General features: G+C 32.1%; 1 protein-coding gene and 2 pseudogenes across 1 annotated transcript; all 3 read right to left on the bottom strand.

Annotated features, from left to right (window-relative positions):
* Nucleotides 1–5,379: 5,379 nt before the first annotated feature.
* LOC146938452 (truncated FRIGIDA-like protein 1) lies at nt 5,380–8,526 on the bottom strand. The gene is made up of 3 exons (XM_085752392.1): nt 7,680–8,526; nt 6,333–6,496; nt 5,380–6,263 (listed from the first exon to the last, which is right to left on the bottom strand). Exons 1-3 carry the CDS (start codon nt 8,407–8,409, stop codon nt 5,640–5,642), a joined length of 1,518 nt encoding a protein of 505 aa, XP_085608518.1. The 5' UTR covers nt 8,410–8,526; the 3' UTR covers nt 5,380–5,639.
* A 2,147-nt stretch (nt 8,527–10,673) lies between these two features.
* LOC146938451 (uncharacterized) lies at nt 10,674–12,160 on the bottom strand (annotated as a pseudogene).
* A 2,728-nt stretch (nt 12,161–14,888) lies between these two features.
* LOC146938450 (putative serine/threonine-protein kinase WNK11 pseudogene) lies at nt 14,889–15,502 on the bottom strand (annotated as a pseudogene).
* Nucleotides 15,503–18,574: the final 3,072 nt, after the last annotated feature.

Raw genomic sequence — 18,574 nt, 5'->3', positions numbered from 1 at the left:
CAAAGTGAAACTGTTTGTAATTTATCGTGGCTATGATTTTTTTTTTTTTTAAAAAGGAGTGTGGCTATGATATCTTACGTAAACAATTTAGAAAGAGAAAATTAATATGTTGCATCTCATTATTGAATCACTACTTATTTATTGATCATTAAAAAAATAGCAAGTTTGGTAAAAAGTGAGTCATGTTTTTTTTAATAAAGTATCCTCCGCGCGCAACTGCTGAGACTAATCCTTCGAGCATTGTGGGATTCAAATGGACGGCAAGCTCTCCCCGAGAGTTTTAACACTGCTACATGTTTAAGGCTGAATTCAAACCCAGAACCTTGATTAAACTAAAAGAGATCTGTGTCATATCATCTAAACGCTCTTGAATAGTGAGTCATGTTTTGGTCCACTGCTATAATGTTGTAATATAGGCTATGAATTAAATTTGGTCTATGAAAGGGTAAAGCTGCAAAAACATTTTCATTGTAGCTTTATTTTCATTCCTTTCCCACCCCCCTTAATAGTTGAGACAGAAAATGAAAAACCAAAAAGAAGGATGTACTTATTGCCACGATTAGGTTAACATAAACGAAAATAACGGAAAAAATATATGCCTTTAATGGCTTGAGATGTGGTTGGATCATAGTTGTGATTGGTTTTCAAATTTTGTACCAATTTTTCTTACCTAGAGTGTGAATGTATGATTTTTTTTTTTGAAGAAGAGTGTGAATGTATGATTTCTCTTCTCTCTAATGAATTGCATTGTTATATCTAAAACATGTCACATCCAACACACTTTTGCAAATGAAAGTCTTCAATTTCTATCAAGTGTTGCCTTCATTCTTTCTCTTTTTTTTTCTTTCTTTTTTATAAATTATTTGATATGATAACCCTAAAGCATGAATCACTCACGCACCATATAAACCGCGCAACTACGATTATTTCATTAACTAAGGACTATAGGAACCTACATGAGAAATTCAAGTTCACTTCTATTCAAATCAATCTAACGTCGATTAGTTCTCCTGAGATTAGCTCAGTTGATATGGATAATGCATAATATATGTAAGGTCCAAGGTTCGAACCCTGACCACCACCAAAAAATCTAAGGTCGATTATTACTGGTGAAGTGTTGTACTATCCATCAAAAATGTAATTAATATCAAATAAAAAGATTGTAATATTGAGAATTTACTACACAAATTTGACATCGTATCATAAAAAACGTGATATACTACATTTTTTTTGTTAACTCAGTGCAATTTGGATTTTTGACCCTATTTAAAGCTTCAAGGTATATCATCGACTTTGACTTTATGATCTATTATAAGATTAATCTTCGAGTCGACGATAAAACATTTTGATTTCTTATATGTTACATTAATTATCATTCATTTTGCTTACATTAAATCAATTTAGAGAATATGTTATTTTATTTGTATATAGACTAAACACTATTGACTAAGGTGTAAAAAGTTATATAATACATCAAAAAAATACTTTCAGTAGTTTATATTAATTTTTTAACGATTAACACTAGTAATTAATTGTTAGATTAATTTTTCTCTTTCGTCTGGAGTTTGAACTCAGTACCTCAAACTCATTATCTTTTAGCTCAAACTACTACTAAAATTCATAAAAAAATTCATTGATCATAAATTAACACATGGATTTTACTCAGGACAGTGCTCCATTGTATACCATTTTTGTGGTAAAAGTTGTATAAATTATTGCAATTGATTCAAAGTTGCCAAACATAATTATATGTTTTCTTTTTTCCTACATACCGTGCTAAAAAATCTTCCTACAGTATAATATCACTGTTTTACTCAATAAAAAGTCTATAAATATATTATATTAACAATACTGTTATAAATTCCCTAAAAAAAAACTGTTGATTATAAATATTCCGTATACTATAAATGCAAAAAGTAGTGAAATATCCTCCCTAATTTTTTTTATGAAATATAGTTTCTATTATATTGTAATTAATCACCTTTCAACTGAATTTCAAATACTCAATAATGTTGTCGTTGAATCATATCAGCCCGTCTTTTCTAGAAATGTGTTTTGTTTAGATTTGATATGATCCACTGATAATCTATAAACAATACTATTCATTATTAGTCTATTATCTTTTGTTAGAAAATAATATTAATTAGAAATATTATTGTGTCAATTTTCGGAAGAGTAGAATAGAAGTTACTTGGGGGTCTTTGATAGAAGGTTTTTGAAGGATGATTTTGGAAGATTATGTCTATATTTTATAATATAATATTTTTCTTTACAAGTTATAATATAATATTTCAATCACACAAAATTGTTTTACTTTTTTTTAATACAATGTTTGTAACTTTAAACTCTACCTCTAAAATCTTTTTTAATTTTTTTAATATAATTTTTTTTCCCTCAAAAAAAAAAAAATCTTCCATCCAAACGCATAGCCTTAAAAGATATGTGTGCGCACCAACATGATGAACATTGTGCAGTACATAAGTAGATAGTTGAGTTATTTAACCATTTGCTCGAAGATTAGTCTTTAAAAAGTTTTGTTAGAAAAGCAAATCATTTAAAGATATCTAAATTATCCCAAGATATATATGTGTGGGGTGTAAATTATAATATGTCGTCACACATTAATCATCATGAAAACTCTTATTTTCTATACTTAATGATTAGTAAATTTTGAAAGGTCCCAACCCCACTTATTTTAATTTTTTTTCCTTATGTTATCAGTTGGTAAAAGAAACTTGTAATTTTGTAAGTATGAATTACATAATTTACATCAAACAAGTAAATCACAGCAACTTTCAAATATAAAAAACAATTAACCCATGATTATTATGAGCTAATAGAAACACTTTCCTTTTTTCTTTGCATTTAAAGATGAATTGTCTATTTTGTTCTAATGAAATTCTGAGCAGTCACTAGCAAAAACCAAGAAAGTTGGCCAGTCTTTCATAACCTATTTTATGGGAACACATTGAGTATACGTCTCAACATGCAATCAACTAAGTAAACATTAATTTCCACACATATATAACAAGCTCTCTTACATGTCACATTGCACAAACCATCAATATCAGGGTTATAAAAAAAAAAAAAAAAAAAAAAAAAGGTGATAGGCACAAGTACACCAATTTCTATCTATACAACAGCAACCTGTATTATAGACACATCCTTACATAGGTAAAAGATCACTTCATAGGTAGAATAGTTTCAAATTTCTCTAATACATTAACTTTCTCAAGACTAATATATACCTATTTTCACTCACAACTCATAAGTAGTGTAAAATAAAAAATTAAAGAAAGTTAACTACCAACTTGTTAACTTGCTGCACATAAAAATGAATATAGATGCTTCATAAATGGTCATATCTGCATCATAGAACTAACACAATCAACTTGAAATTCACAGAACTAAGAAGCATTCACATATAAGTGCCAAATAAATAATAACTTTCTTAGGCTAGCTCTACGGTGCACAAGTAAAATAGGTGATATATGACAAGACTTAATGGTCCAATGATAGAAAATAAACTTGTGTATGGTGCAACGCTATTTTACTTGTACACCATAGAATTAGCTGCTTTCTTAAAGTTACCACTATCAACCTTGATAGGGAAAGTTTCTATCATTGATGTTCCTCGTCTTTTTGCTGGCTTCATCTGCTTATGACATAACCCAATCTGAATCAGAGAGACCAAGTTTATTTTTCGACATTTTTCATGTGACTTCCCTTGGACTCAAAATCAAGGGGTTCCAGCCCATATGGTTAATCAATGTATGATTGATGGAACCCAAACATGTCACAATTTGGTCTGCTTTTCACAAAAATGCAACCTCAATCATTACAGCCAAGCATACATAGCATAATTTACCAGAAAAAAAATGGTGTGTGTGCATGCGCGCAAGTGTGAGTATAAACAAATAAACAGCATATACAATGTAACAACCAAATAACTCCACTAGCTTTGACCACACCAAACATCAATTCATCTACTTTTACATAAGCTTCAAATGACTCAATTTGAATTTGTTCTTCTTGTACACAAAAGCAACCAGTAAAAATTACATGTGAAACCAGCAGCATAACTGTTGAATAGAGCGTGAGACATGTTCCATGTATATGGATGGTTATCAGAAAATAGAACAAATGAAATTCTAATCACTGAATATCATTTCTATCCTCCAATCATGGTCAATGAAACTAGAAAACAGATGAAATTAATTCAAAGATACCAGTATATATAGGAAGCAGACTTCATAAGCTCTGGATTAACTCAATGATACTAGAAACCAAATGCAATTGTATTTGGTGACATATTCAAAAATACTTTTTTTATTTTTCTGCAAAGTGACCATGGGAAAGCCAAAAATCACATCCAAAGGATTGTTTTTTAATTTTATACTCGACAATATTAAATGGTTAAAACAGAGAAACCAGAGATAAGAAACAGCACTGCACTGCACATCAGTCCTGTTACTAAGATAATAAAAGGAAGGAACGATAACAACAGAATATACATTTGGTCTTTGTCATCTTATTAGAATAGCCTGTTATACATAGGGATCATAACAATTAACACAGCTCCCCAAAGCCCCTAATGTTAGTTTCAAGAATGCACAATGTCTTTGGATTAAAGCCTTGGACATTACAAAGATAGATTTAGCTTAATATGCAAAAGCTAGTAAAATAATTAATGCATACAATTTGTCCATGGTTAGCATCACATTTCCACCTAATTTATACACGGACTTCCTTCAAGTTTTTCGAGTGAGAATGGTATCAGATAATTTCCTATGTCTGATAACTGCACTCATGTTTAGATAAAATGAGACTTGCTTAAGGAAATTAATTAGCAAACAAAACTTTGTTGAATCTTTTATGAGATGGAACAAAATAAAAAACAATAAAAACGGGCAAAAGAATAACTCTGAGCACATTAAGAGAAACCTGAAAAAAGACTTTAACCGACATGGATCTTCTGAAGGAAAAAAAAAGAGTATATTTAATAGGTCCATGTAGTCGGCCCATCAGATGAAGTTTTGTTTTTTGTGTATGTGCTCACATGAATAACAGTAAATTTGTTTACTTTTTTTCTTCTTCTTTTGTACAGGCAAATGTTGGTGGTTTATTGTGTTTTTTTAAGAAGGTTTGTAAATGGTGGTGGTTAATCGTTTTTCTTTAAGAAGGTTGGTGGTTAATTTGTAAATCAAACTCAGAACCTCATTAATACTGTTCCAACGTCCCAAGTCATCATTCTCAATTGAAATGCAACTACATATAAGATTTTATTCTAGACAAATCCTGTCAGAGTCCCATTGCTTAACGAAAACGACAAAGGGTGAGATTATGGGAAGAGGGGACGGGAGAGAGAAGACCATAATGAACCTCTAAAAGTAATTTTATATATACAAATTGAAGTAATTAAAATAGTGAAACAAAGCGAAGTAATTAAAATAGTGAAACAAAGCATTCCTTCACAATTCACAATTACTAAATCTAATTTCTATCGTATAATCAAGGCCAATGAGCAAAGTAGCAAACTATACTTTCAAAAACTAAACACCCACGGTGCAAATTCAAGGAGAAGCTAGAATATCGGCACACAAGTTTAGTACTGACAAGAGAAGGAATTAATTGATCTACTAAGGATAATAAGGTGATTGGTAATGATGTTGCTGATTAATACCACCATAAGTAAAGTTATTACTACCATAATAAGCAGATGGAACATGTGGCTTTGATGAGTTTAGATGAGAAACACCTAGGCTAGGGTTTCCACTGGGGCCCGTTGGTATACCAGCAAAACCATAAGGCCCAGCTGAAGGACCTGCGTAAGAAGGAATGAATGAGGTAGGGGCCGCCATGCCAGACGGAGTGGCCCATTGGCTCTTGTATGGATTTGGATGCTCTGGAAACAAACCCGAGGGATTGACAAGAGGTTGTTGGTACTGCCGTATTGTTGAATTGTCATTATTAGTGTCGCTCTTGAGGACAGCTGCTGGACCAACTGACGTGGATGTTCGAGGAATCTTGATCCCATTTTGCTGCTGCTGCTTCTTCATCCTTCTCTTTCGTTGCCGTCGTTCCAGTGTATGCTGATTTAGAATAGAAGCTGGTGTTCTATGTTCCATATTTGCATCCGGACCCTTCAATTGGTCTATACGCTGCTCAAGGCTAGCTTGCGGATATTCAGATTCAAGCTTATAATTCTCAATAACTTCAATTACCGATTTCAATGCACGCATTTCTCTGTCAGTAATTTCCATCTGCAAAAATACATGATGAATAAAGGAGTTGGCACCATGCATTATGTAAGCTATCAAGGTGACACTTACCCTTGGCTTGCCTTCCAGGGAAAGTCTTTCAGCAAGTTTCTTAGACTCATCGACGTATGCTTTCAAAATAGGAACAGGTGGAATCTTATGAGCAAGATTAAACTCAAAAACATACTTGACAGCAAGAATGTGTTTGCCCCTATCAACAAGTTTCTGAATAATCTCTGCAGACCACAAACAAGCACTGCCTTACAAATAAAAAGATTTAAGAGGGTAAAATTAAAAGTCGGGCATGTGAGCATACATATACCATTAGAGATGCATAAAACTGTCACGTCACAAATTAACTAAAATTAATTCTTTTTAAACATTACTTAATTTCCTAGTAGCCTAGCAACTCTTCATGGGTGTGGTAGTATTTTTATAAGCTGGTTAGCCACCTCTATGTTTTCAACGGGATAATAACCACTCATTTTGGAAATACAAAATACACACATTTGATAAAGATTACTAAATACACATTTGAGAAAACAATTTTATGTTGAGACGAACTGTGAAGCACGGACACCTCTAGGATTAGGCGTGTCAACAGTGTCCGACATGCGTCGGTGTCCAACACTTCTATGACACTAGTACGACATGTGTCGGACAAGTGTCCTAAATAAGTTGTTTTCTTCTTTACTTTGATACTCCTTAGACCGGTGTCCGACGCCTATATACCACTTATATGAGGCATGTCGGGCAAATCAGACAAATATCTGGTTTTTTTTATCTGCTTCCACACACATTAGATTCAAGAGCTAAAGATGTGTGAGAAATGTTATTCAACAAGGGGTTATAGACAATAGACATTAAAGTTGATTTCAACGTTTTTAAATTTTTCGATTTTCGATGGTAGATGGATGAATAAAGGCCAAATACTATTGGATCTCGGTATAGAACTTTTTTTAATGAAATAAATTGCTCAAGTTAGATGCATATGTATGTATTTTGATTCTCAATTTAGATCTTTTATGAATAAATTAATATATAGGTAGCGGTGTCAGTGTCCTAGGCTTTTTACATTTGCGGTGTCGACGTGTCCGTGTCAATGTCGTGTCAAGTGTCCGTGTTTGAGTCTGTGCTTCATAGGAGGCGGACACTATACTAATTTTTATATCCTTTAGTTGCACAGCAATCTTACTAAACTTGCTAAAAATTAAGTCATGTAAGTTGCACATAAAAAAAAAAAAGAAGCTGACATAAACTTCAATTACCATCCGACAAAAATGAATGTAATCACATGTGTCAACATGCTTTTAATCAGAAGTGTCGAATGCTACATAATCAAATCCCAATTCCTATTCTAACACAAACACACACAAGAGATATATCCTAAACAATTAACATCTCAAACAATATCCTTACCAGGAATTTTATCTATCAAACCAATTTTGCTACCAAGTTGCATGAACTCGCCATGAACAGCAGCTACAACACCAAATTCAACAAGCTCACCCACACTAAATTCTTCAACAATACCAAAAGCATAAACCAAATACAAAAACCCCAACGCCCCCAGAACATTCCCACAAGCACTCATCAACCTCACTTTCCAACCAATCGCCACCTTCAACGCTTTCTCCCTCGCCTTACCACTCACATTCACACCAGAAACACTCAAAACCCTCAACAACATAACACAAACTCTCCCCATTTCTCTCATTCCCTTATGATTGAAACTTCCATTCACTCCATAAAACCCTTCCAATGATTGCAGAATCATCATCCCTGCATCCGGTGAAAACCGTAACGCTTCACGAAGTTCCGCTTGAACCCTAATTTTATCCTTGAAATTGTCGCTAACGTAATTCTTTAAACCTATACCATCCATCTTCTCACACATGACCTTCAATTTTTCGTTGTTTGGGTTTGAAATTAGGGTTTTGGATTGGGTTTGTTGTTGGAGTGATTGGAGAAATTGGAAGCGGTGAGTGAGAGAGTGTTGGAAAGAGGTGAAGTGGGAATCGAGTTGAAGCCATGAGAGAGGGAGTGAAGAAGATTTGGATTGAAGATTTTCGAATGCGATTTTGAGATTTTGTTTCTTGGAATCGATTAGGTTTAATGCTGATGAAATTGTTTCCAATGTTGTAGCCATTGTTGGAGTGTTGGAGTTGAACAGGGGGAATTTGAGATTTATTTTTAGGCTTGTTTAAGAGTTTGGAGAGGAAATGAGTGGAGAGAGACTCGAAAAATATGAATAAGTGCAAGAAACACAGACAATGGAAAGAGATGGTTTATTTATTTTTGGTAGTGTTTTTTTTTTGTTGGTGGTCGGGATTTGAACCTAGACCTTGTGTGTTATTAGGGATGGGAATAGGTTAGGCCGGCCTACAGGGATCTACGGTCTAGCCTACGACAGGTCAGGTCAGACCAGACTTTTTTTTTAAATAGAGAAGGCCTAGGCTTTTTTAAAAGCCTATTTAGCTTAATAGGTCATGCCACATGCAACTCAAAAAGCCTCTTAGGTCTATTAGGCCGGCTTATTTAAGTAAATATGAATAATATTTTTTTGAGGGAAAAATATGAATAATATTATTTATTATTATATTATATTTTGTACTTTAAATTAAAATAAAAACGTGTTAACTTTTTTAGTAATTTAAATTTATTAGTATAAATTAATTTTTTGCATATTTAAATGTATTATTATAAACTAGAACTGAAATATGATACAATATATAGTAAAATTCCCTAAAAACTCATGTTGATTATCAAAAGAGAGTTTAATCTAATTGATATATTAGTTTGTTAGTCTATTTACACTTAGATCAAATTGTTGATTTAAATATGTTCATATGAAATAGGCTTTTAAACAGGCTAGCAGGGCGTATCGGGCTTTCAGAAGGCCAAACTCAGGCCTAAAAAGTAAGCCTATGACAAGCCGCAGGCCAGGCTTAGGCCTTCAAAAAAATTGGCAGGCCAGGCTCAGGCCTTACAAAGCCTAGCTCGGCCTAGCCTATTCCCATCCCTATGTGTTATGCATTTTTAAGAGATGGTTTATTTGGCGACATTAATGAAATTAATCAACCACAATGTCACACGTCTATAAAAAAACAAAAAGTCCTTGTGTGTGTGAGAGAGAGAGAGAGAGAGAGAGAGAGAGAGAGAGAGAGAGAGAGAGAGAGAGAGAGAGAGAGAGAGAGAGAGAGAGAGAGAGAGAGAGAGAGAGACTTGTGATATTGTGGTCGAATGTCAGTAACTTGTGTTCTGGTGTTAACATAATTGAGATTGAAATATTAGAGATTGAGAATTAGAAATAAAGAATACACATAAACTTGGGTAAAATAATATGACTTTTGAGTGTTAATATATACGAGTTGAAACTCGGACTCTTATTCTAATTTTAGTGCCCAACTGTGGATGTAGTTAATTGATTTCATTCAATATTTTATTTAATCACATGCATTTATTAATTTTGACTTTTGTAGTGTCCCTATAACTTTGTTAGCAAATATTTTACATAGTTTAAATAATATAAATTCTCCTTTTATATATATATATATATATATATATATATATATATAGGCAAAAAAATAAAATTTTGATGTCCTGAAAAATATAGTGTCCTGGGCTGCCGCCCTGTTTACCATGCTCAGGGCCACCCTAGATTGATGTTACTCACTTTATTTTTTTAAGAGGCAAAAGGATATCTATTATTTGTATACCAAAAATATAAGGATATCTATTAAAATATAAAGAAATTAGACTGCAATTATCTACAACTAATACCTTACAAATATAATGCATATCTAAATCAACAACACTCAAATAATATAGCCATTCTTGTGTAGTCACAACCACAAATATAATTGGTTTAGGCACATATACAAATAAAAATAAGGTAAACAAAAAAATTTAATTTTTTTAAAGGGTATTCTCTTTTTATTGGAGGAGTCACCAATGAATGGGAAGGCTCTTTATTAGAATGAGAACTCGGGGTCGAGTTCTTCAGAGGTGAAGGAGATTGATGTAGGAGGGTTTTCTTAGTAATTTTATAGTATTTTTTTTGGGTACAATATAGTATTTTTATTTTAGCCAAATTTTAATATGAATGACGCAGTCGGAAGCGTAGACTAGCAAGCGCTAAACCTAGATTAAAAAAAATAAGTTTGCAAGCGACAAACTTTTGAAAATAGGGTTCCGAAATCCACCAGAAATTGAGATAAATCTCTAAAATATTATTGATTGAATAGAAGTTATGCCTTTTAGGCTACAACTGTTAAGCTTATACAGGGAAATAACAAAACCCTAATGGACCGAAAATAACAAACTTAAACAAAAACTAAAAATTACTAAAATTTGACTAAAACTAGACCAATGACCCGTGCTACCGCACAGGTCCTACCACATAGAAGTTAATCGAATCAATGAAAATAATGTAACCATACATTGCCGATAGAAGTTTTATATCATACATAACAAAATGAAATGGTAGCATACATAACAAAAAGGTTTGAACATTAACCATCAAGATACATTACGAAAGACTTCGTGATAAACAACATTTGAGGTCGTATCAGTGCTCTCTCCATCTCCATCAACAATTAGTATTTTCAAACCTTGTTTTGAAGTGACTTTGATTGCAACGTACAACTGACCATGCAAGAATACAGGACTCGGCAAATAAATACCAACATTTTTAAGTGATTGTCTTTGACTCTTGTTGATTGTCATGGCAAATGAAACAGATATTGGAAATTGTCTTCTCTGAAATTTGAATGGAATTTTAATATCAGACGGTTGAAGAGATAACCTGGGTATGAAAACTTTTTCGCCGATGTTACTTCCAGATATAACCTTTGCTTCAAGTACAAATTTTCCCATTCTGGTTATGGTTAACCTTGTTCCATTGCATAATCATAACTTTAGATCAATATTTCTCAAAAGCATAATTGGAACTCCAATCTTCAATCTTATCGTGTGATGTGGGAATCTTGAAGCATTTATTGTGTTGAGAAACTCTGGAGTGTGGACATCATCAACATCATCACAATTTCCATTCTGTGTCAATGGAGTATCATAGCTCAAATATCTTTTCTCTTCACCAGGAATCAAATCTAACTTGTAATCGTTGATCTATTCCACTATTGCGTTTGTTGGAGCAAGTATTGCTTTGTAAGGGTGAGAACTTCACAATAATTCCATATATTTGAAGAATTTATTGTGGCATTTGTTATTTCTTGCCTGGTGGCTCTCAGCACAATAGGAAGAATCTGTCGGAAGTCTCCTCCAAAAACAACAACTTTTCCACCAAATGGAATGTGCTTAAATCTCTTGTCAACATCTCTCATCACATCGTGAAATAATCGATCAACCGCTTCTTAGCAATGTCTGTGCATCATAGGAGCTTCATCCCATATAATGAGTTTTGCCTTGATTATTAACTTAGCTAACGGTGAATCAGGTTCTATAGGACATGTTGAAGCTTCGTGGATAAGAATAGGAATGCCAAATCTTGAGTGTGCGGTTCTGCCTCCAGGTATGAGCAATGCAGCTATACCACTTGAAGCAACAGTTAGAACGATTTCACCTTGTGATCTCAATGCAGCTGCCATAGCCCTCCATAAAAAGGTTTTCCCTGTGCCACCGTAACCATAAAGAAAAAATACCCCTGGCTCATTTTGGCTTACCCTATTCATTATTGTATCATACACATTACGTTGCTCTGATGTCATAGACGACATCAATCTTTCATGTTCTTTAGCTAAAGCCTTCCTATTATAATTCAACTCTTCATTTATGAGCACATCTTGTACATCAGGAACCAATGCACGATCTGCACGTGGCATTGGAGGATAATCTTTCAACCCCTTTCCAGAACTTTGTAGCATGATCTCAATTTCTGCCAATGCATACGCTTTTAATTGGTCATCTGTCAGGACCAAATATGCAATGGACATATTTGGATATAAGGATGGATAAATAAAATAAAGTACTCACATAAATATAGCACGTTAGTGTTTTCAACAATTTCCGTGTTAATTAATAAACTAACCACAACTTTCTGTGACTATTCCTTTTACCATTTATATGCAATTTGTATGATGAATTCAATACTTTTTCATACCAGCAACCACGTCCTCTGCCGGAGAGATCAAAATGTCTTTGAAAGACATGAATTCAAACAAGTTTCGAGGTAAATTGCTTGCATTCACCTTAGTAAATCTCGCATTTTCCGACATATTAAGTTTGTGCTTGTGTGGCAAGAGTTTGTAATTCCCCTCATTAAATCCTACCATGACATTCTCTAGCTTATATGTTCCTCCTTCTTCAATCATTCCTTGAATCGTTGGCACCAGGAACTTACGAACAGTGGCATGGATCCGTCCTCGCTAAACAAAAAATAACATGTCATCAAATATAAACCATAGTATATGTTATCATAGTGGCAACTTGAAAAAAGGATCATTTATTTATACAATCGATTTATATAATATACCTTCTCATCAACCAATATCATGTTCATGAAGATGATATCGTCTAGATTTTCCTTATCACGGATCAGCCATATATGGGCCACGCGGACAATCAACTTCAAATCCTTCTTTCCACCTGTCACAGCTGAAATGGGGGTGAAAATTTTTGCCATATTAGCAAGTGCAAGAAAGAGTTATAGTTGCTTAAATTTTCTTAAAGTAGAGAATGGTTGTATTTTGCTCTACAACTAAGTGGTATTTAAATAGGTAATTGGCAATTCTCTTTGTTAGTTTCAATTACCATTAACTACGATTTCAAGCCATTAACTACGACAATTATTGCCATTAACAGTGTGTCATTCATTTTAATTGCAATAAAAGTGTGTTATTCGTTTTTAATTAGCATTAAGTAATTCCTATGATAGAAAACGATGAGTTTGAGGACAGAGATTTAATCAACGGGCGAGATTAAAAGCAATTAAAAGCAATTCCTATACGAAAATAAAATTGAATACTTGTTAACAAAATTGCATATAGCACTACACTGATCTTAAGTCACATCATAAATAAAAACAGAGGACATCAAAAAAAGTGTCATTACCATAAAGAATGGAAACATAAAATTTACCAAAAAATATACTGCATCAATTTTCTATGTTCTTATAATTGTCGTGACCAATTGATATATAGATGTAAAGTTATATTTCAAGTGTAGGGCATCAATTTTCTATGCATCAATTTTCTGGTTTGCGTTTATATTTCAAGGCCTACTTCTTTTCGGGACCAATTGATATAAGTTCGTTTTAATGGATGTTTATGATTTTTTTGATTAGCATTTAATACGTCTTCAATTGTTTTGATTAGCAATTAGTGAAGGGGATTGTTGAACGAATTGATTAGCATTTAATACGTCTTCAATTGCATTAACGAAGTTATATGAGGGAACATTTTTAGAGTTTGAATCAACGGGTGTGATTAAGTGTGAAAATAGAGTTTGAACGGGTGAGATTAGAGTAGCAATTAGTACTTGTTTAGGAGGGAAAAATGTTAGGCATTAGGGCAAAATAGGGTGAATTAGGGCAAACATGGTAGCCAAGCAAGTCTAGCTTTTATAATAAAGGATAAAAATACTATAAAATTACTAACTTCCTACATCAAAAACAAACTCAAAATAGATTGGGTCAAAAAAGAGGATATCAAGATTACATATGTCCCTTGAGATTTCTATGTTGTGCAGTTCAACGCAAAAGATGATCTAAAGACATGCTCTCTAGGTTGGTCCATGGAAGATGGAAGATAATTTCATCAATTTTTAAAGATAGCGTCGAATTTTTTTAGAGTTCATAAAAGGAAAGAAGAGTCGAAATCTGGCTTAGAATTTCATAGATCCCCTTAAAATTATATAACGACATTTACCTTGAAAGAGCGGGAAATACTATGAGCGCAATGTTTCTGGTGTATCGTCTCACATGTTTTCATTCTCAAGGATAGTTTGCAAGAATCTATGTCGAATTTGATTTGTCTCATAAACATATCCCAAATACCTTTGGAACATGAGACTACACTAAGTGTTTTTTTCTTGTGGGAAATATGCTTATGTGGATGCCAAATCTTTAGTCATGGAAGAACAACAGGTTGTTGAAGACATGAAGAACCATCAGTGGTGGCTAGGTTTAAAGGTCACCTCTAATGAACTTATTATTTCATCTAGCAAATCACACCAACAGAATTTGATGACAGCCAATATGCAATTAATTAACCTTTTTATTTAAATAGCAAAAATTATTGAAAGCAAGCCTATACAAGACGGACATGGCTGCAAAGATACAAATAGCAGAGTACAAAGGTTCCGTATATCTTTGCAACATTGTCACATTCACCATATGGAATTTCAAGTGTCACCATCTCCAATACTAACATTCCAAATGAGTATATGTCTACCACACCAATCTTAACCTAATATACATTTAAACAAATAATTTAGTACTAATGACATCTTGTGTTGAGTATCAATAGTTAATTTTCTCATCTATTTTTGAGATTATTTACTTTAACATCTAAATTAAATTGCTCACATTAGAAAAACTAAATATAAGTTGTCACAATTAAAAAATGCAACCTTAAACACATAGAAAACTAATCATATGAATTGGAAAAAAAAAAATGGTGTGTTACTTTCACTAGTTAACTTTTAGCTACTAAATCAAGATCAAGATAACATAACATGTAATTGAAACATCAAAATAAAAAAGGGTGAAAAAAATTTACCTGACCAGTATTTCCATTTACAAAAACATTACTGCAATTGAGGTCTCTATGAATGATGCATGGATCATGAACATGCAAATAATTCAACCCTTCCAAAATTTGCTTAGACCACTTCTTCAAAGCCTTAATAGAAACATGCTTATGTTTCTTCCTATACTCCCTCAAATTCCCACTTGTACAAACCTCTGTGATGAAATTCAGTGTGTTATGCTCCTTGTCTCTCCAAACACTGTAAAGTGCAATGATGTTTTTGTTTGTCATGTTTTTAAGCAGTCTCACTTCAGAGTAAAGTCTTTCAATCATTGCAGGATCATTGCTGAAATTTCTGAGCTTAACTTGATTCCATGCTATTTCTATTCCTTCTTCATTATCAAATGCTTTATAGACTTTTTTACAAGCACCAGCTCCAAGTAATTCATCGTATCTTCCATATCTTCCAGTTGGATCAGTTTCAACAAATTGTTCTGAGTCTTTTCCTGATGGATTTTGTTGAACACTTGGCATCTAGAACAAAAAACACGGACCAACTTAAATCAGATTATCATAATTAAAACCAACTTAGAGACCAAAATAATTTCAAGCTTTTAAGTTTGGTCCGTTAAAAAAATTTATTCACTTTTAGTCCGTATTTTCATTTTATAGGGACTATTTTGGAAGACTAAAATATCAAGTTTTTGCAAAAAGTTTTCAAAATAGGGACTAAAGTTATGGAGGACTAAAATTACCATTAAAATTGTATAGGGACTAAACATGAAATCTCATTATTTTGTAGGGATTAAAAACATATTCAACCCTAATAATAATAATAATAACAATAAAATAATAATAAGAATAATTTCTTCAACAATATCTACATCGTGACAAACTTGATCTGATTATCATGGAACAGAATCAACAATATTTTTAAGAATGTTTAGCTATCTACATCGTGACATAATATTTTTATGTCTCTACAACCATAGGCAAACTTTGATTAATAGTAGTTTAATAGTGATCCTCTCTAATTTTAAACCTATTACGCGGCCACGCCAACTATTAAAATCTTAATATAACCTAATTATTGAGACTTGGTATGATACTTTGATTTTCAAGAACAAAATCAAGAGTTTTGTAAAAGGTTTCCCAATTTATACATTGCGACACCAGGGCTTTTGATGTCTCTACAACAATATTCATACTTTTTTTTTTGTTACAACCATATTCATATTTTGATTAAGTGTAGTTTAATTGTGATTCTCTTCAATATTAAACATATTAGGTGTGCGGCCTCGTTTCCGGTACAACAATTATAATCTTCGTATAACCTAATTGTTAGACTTGGTCTGATTTTCAAAGAGCAAATTCAACAGAGTTTTTTTTTTTAAAAGTTTCCCAATTTATATGTTGCGACACCAGGGTTTTTGATGTCTCAAGCAGACCTCGATTTAGGTCTAGGGTTCAAGTTCTTTTTGGTTACAATCTAGGGTTCAAGTTCTACAAAGGAGACAAATATTAACACACTAACATTTATTATTATCACTTGTACGTCAAAAAAAACATTTATTATTAACAAGAAAAAAGCCTTGAGTTAGGTCTTGTTTATCTATGACAACAATTAAAACCTAAATTGAATATAGTTCTTGAAAACCAACAAAGTTTAAAAAAAATGGCAATTTAAGAGTTTTTAATTAGTGAATTGTTACCATGAAGTAGAAAACTGAGGCTATGTTGTTGAAAAGTTAAGCTGAGGATTTATGTGAAAAGAGAGAGTAGAATGAACTGAGGTTACCAAAACCTAGGAATTGTGGAAAATAATATTTGAACGGAAGTATTTATACACAGGAGTGCAGTTACAGTAATAATATTTGATTTGATTCGCATTAGTTTAGGATAAATATTCAATATTTTTGGAATTCTGTTTTGATTTTGAGATTAATACGCAACTCAAATTAAAAGTTTGAGAAAATCTCTTTTATCTCTTTTAAAATCTATAGTATATCTATAGTATATATAAAGAAAACTACCCATTTCAGCACACTTTTGGGTTGGATTTTTCTTTCCAAAAATACCCTTAATTTTAAATACAAATAGTCAATTATAAAATAAGACGTGGATTAGTAATCCATGTCACCAGTCGTCCCCGTTAACCCTCTTTTACCTCCGTTAACTAAAAATCAAACTCACAAAAAAATAGCACAAAACAAAATATCATGTTACTTTTTTATCAACTGTTTTTATGTTGTACATCTGTGTTGTTCCCCTCAATACAACCGACAAAGATTGTCAAGTATTTTCATATCCCTTCCACAAAAAACACTATTTCCATATTATTTTATTTTTTATTAATATTAGTTACTCGTTTTTAACCTTTGATCAATTGTAACAAACATGAGCAAAAGATAGTGGTAACGATTGGACTTTAAATACTCTAAAAAAATATCAGTAACAAACGTGAGCAAAATTAATGTTAAATATTGAACTTTAAATCCTCTAAAAAAATATTGGTAACAAGCAAAAAATATTGTTAAAGATTTCACTTTAAATCCTCTAAAAAAAGGATTAGAACAAACGTGAACAAAAAATATTGTTAAAGATTGGACAATAAATCCTCTAAAAAAAATTAGTAGTAAACGTGAACAAAAAATAAATTTAAATATTGGACTTTAAATCCTCTAAAAAAAGATTAATAACAAACTTGAGCAAAAAATAATGTTAAATATTGGACTTTAAATACTCTAAAAAAAAGATTAGTAACAAACGTGAGCAAAAAATAATGTTAAAGATTGAACTTTAAATCCTCTGAAAAAAATATTAGTAACAAACGTGAGCAAAATACAATGTTAAAGATTGAACTTTAAATCCTCTAAAAAATATTAGGATTCAAAATATTTTAGAAAAAGATTTGTTAGCACTATATTAAATCTATATCTATACAATATATAAAGAAAACTACCCCTTTCAACACACTTTTGGGTTGAACTTTTCTTTCCAAAAATACCTTAATTTTAAATACAAATAGTCAATTACAAAATAACACGTGGATTAGTAATCCATGTCACTAATCATCCCCGTTAACCCTCTTTTACTTCCGTTAACCAAAGATCAAACTCACAAAAAACTACCACAAAATAAAAACTCATGTTACTTTTTTATCAGCCGCTTTTATGTTGTATATCTGTGTTGTTCCCCTCAATACAACTGACAAAGATTGCTAAGTATTTTCATATCCCTTCCACAAAAAATAGTATTTCCATATTATTTTATTAATATAAGTTACTCTTCATTAGCCTTTGATCAATTGTAACAAACGTGAGCAAAAAATAATTGTAAAGATTAGACTTTAAATCATCTAAAAAAAGATTAGTAACAAACGTGAGCAAAAAATAATGTTAAATATTAAACTTTAAATCCTATAAAAAAAATATTAGTAACAAACGTGAGCAAATAATATTGTTAAAGATTGGACTTTAAATCCTCTAAAAATAGATTAATAATAAACGCGAGCAAACAATATTGGTAAAGATTGGACTATAAATCCTCTAATAAAATATTAGTAATAAACGTGAGCAATAAATAATGTTAAAGATTGGATTTTAA

The sequence above is a fragment of the Medicago sativa genome, chromosome 3 (assembly GCF_051527215.1).
Source record: "Medicago sativa cultivar Bolivia chromosome 3, Bolivia_mono, whole genome shotgun sequence".
In the NCBI taxonomy this organism is placed as follows: Eukaryota; Viridiplantae; Streptophyta; class Magnoliopsida; order Fabales; family Fabaceae; genus Medicago; species Medicago sativa.
This window is presented reverse-complemented; position numbering and strand designations above follow the sequence as displayed.

What these genes read in the sequence shown, in the direction of transcription:
- LOC146938452 (XM_085752392.1), bottom strand. Translation starts at nt 8,409, where the DNA reads ATGGCTACAACATTGGAAACAATTTCATCAGCATTAAACCTAATCGAT. An exon ending in TTTGATAGATAAAATTCCTG is followed by an intron (nt 6,497 to 7,679) that starts GTAAGGATATTG and finishes TGTGGTCTGCAG; the next exon opens with AGATTATTCAGAAACTTGTT. An exon ending in CCCTGGAAGGCAAGCCAAGG is followed by an intron (nt 6,264 to 6,332) that starts GTAAGTGTCACC and finishes GTATTTTTGCAG; the next exon opens with ATGGAAATTACTGACAGAGA.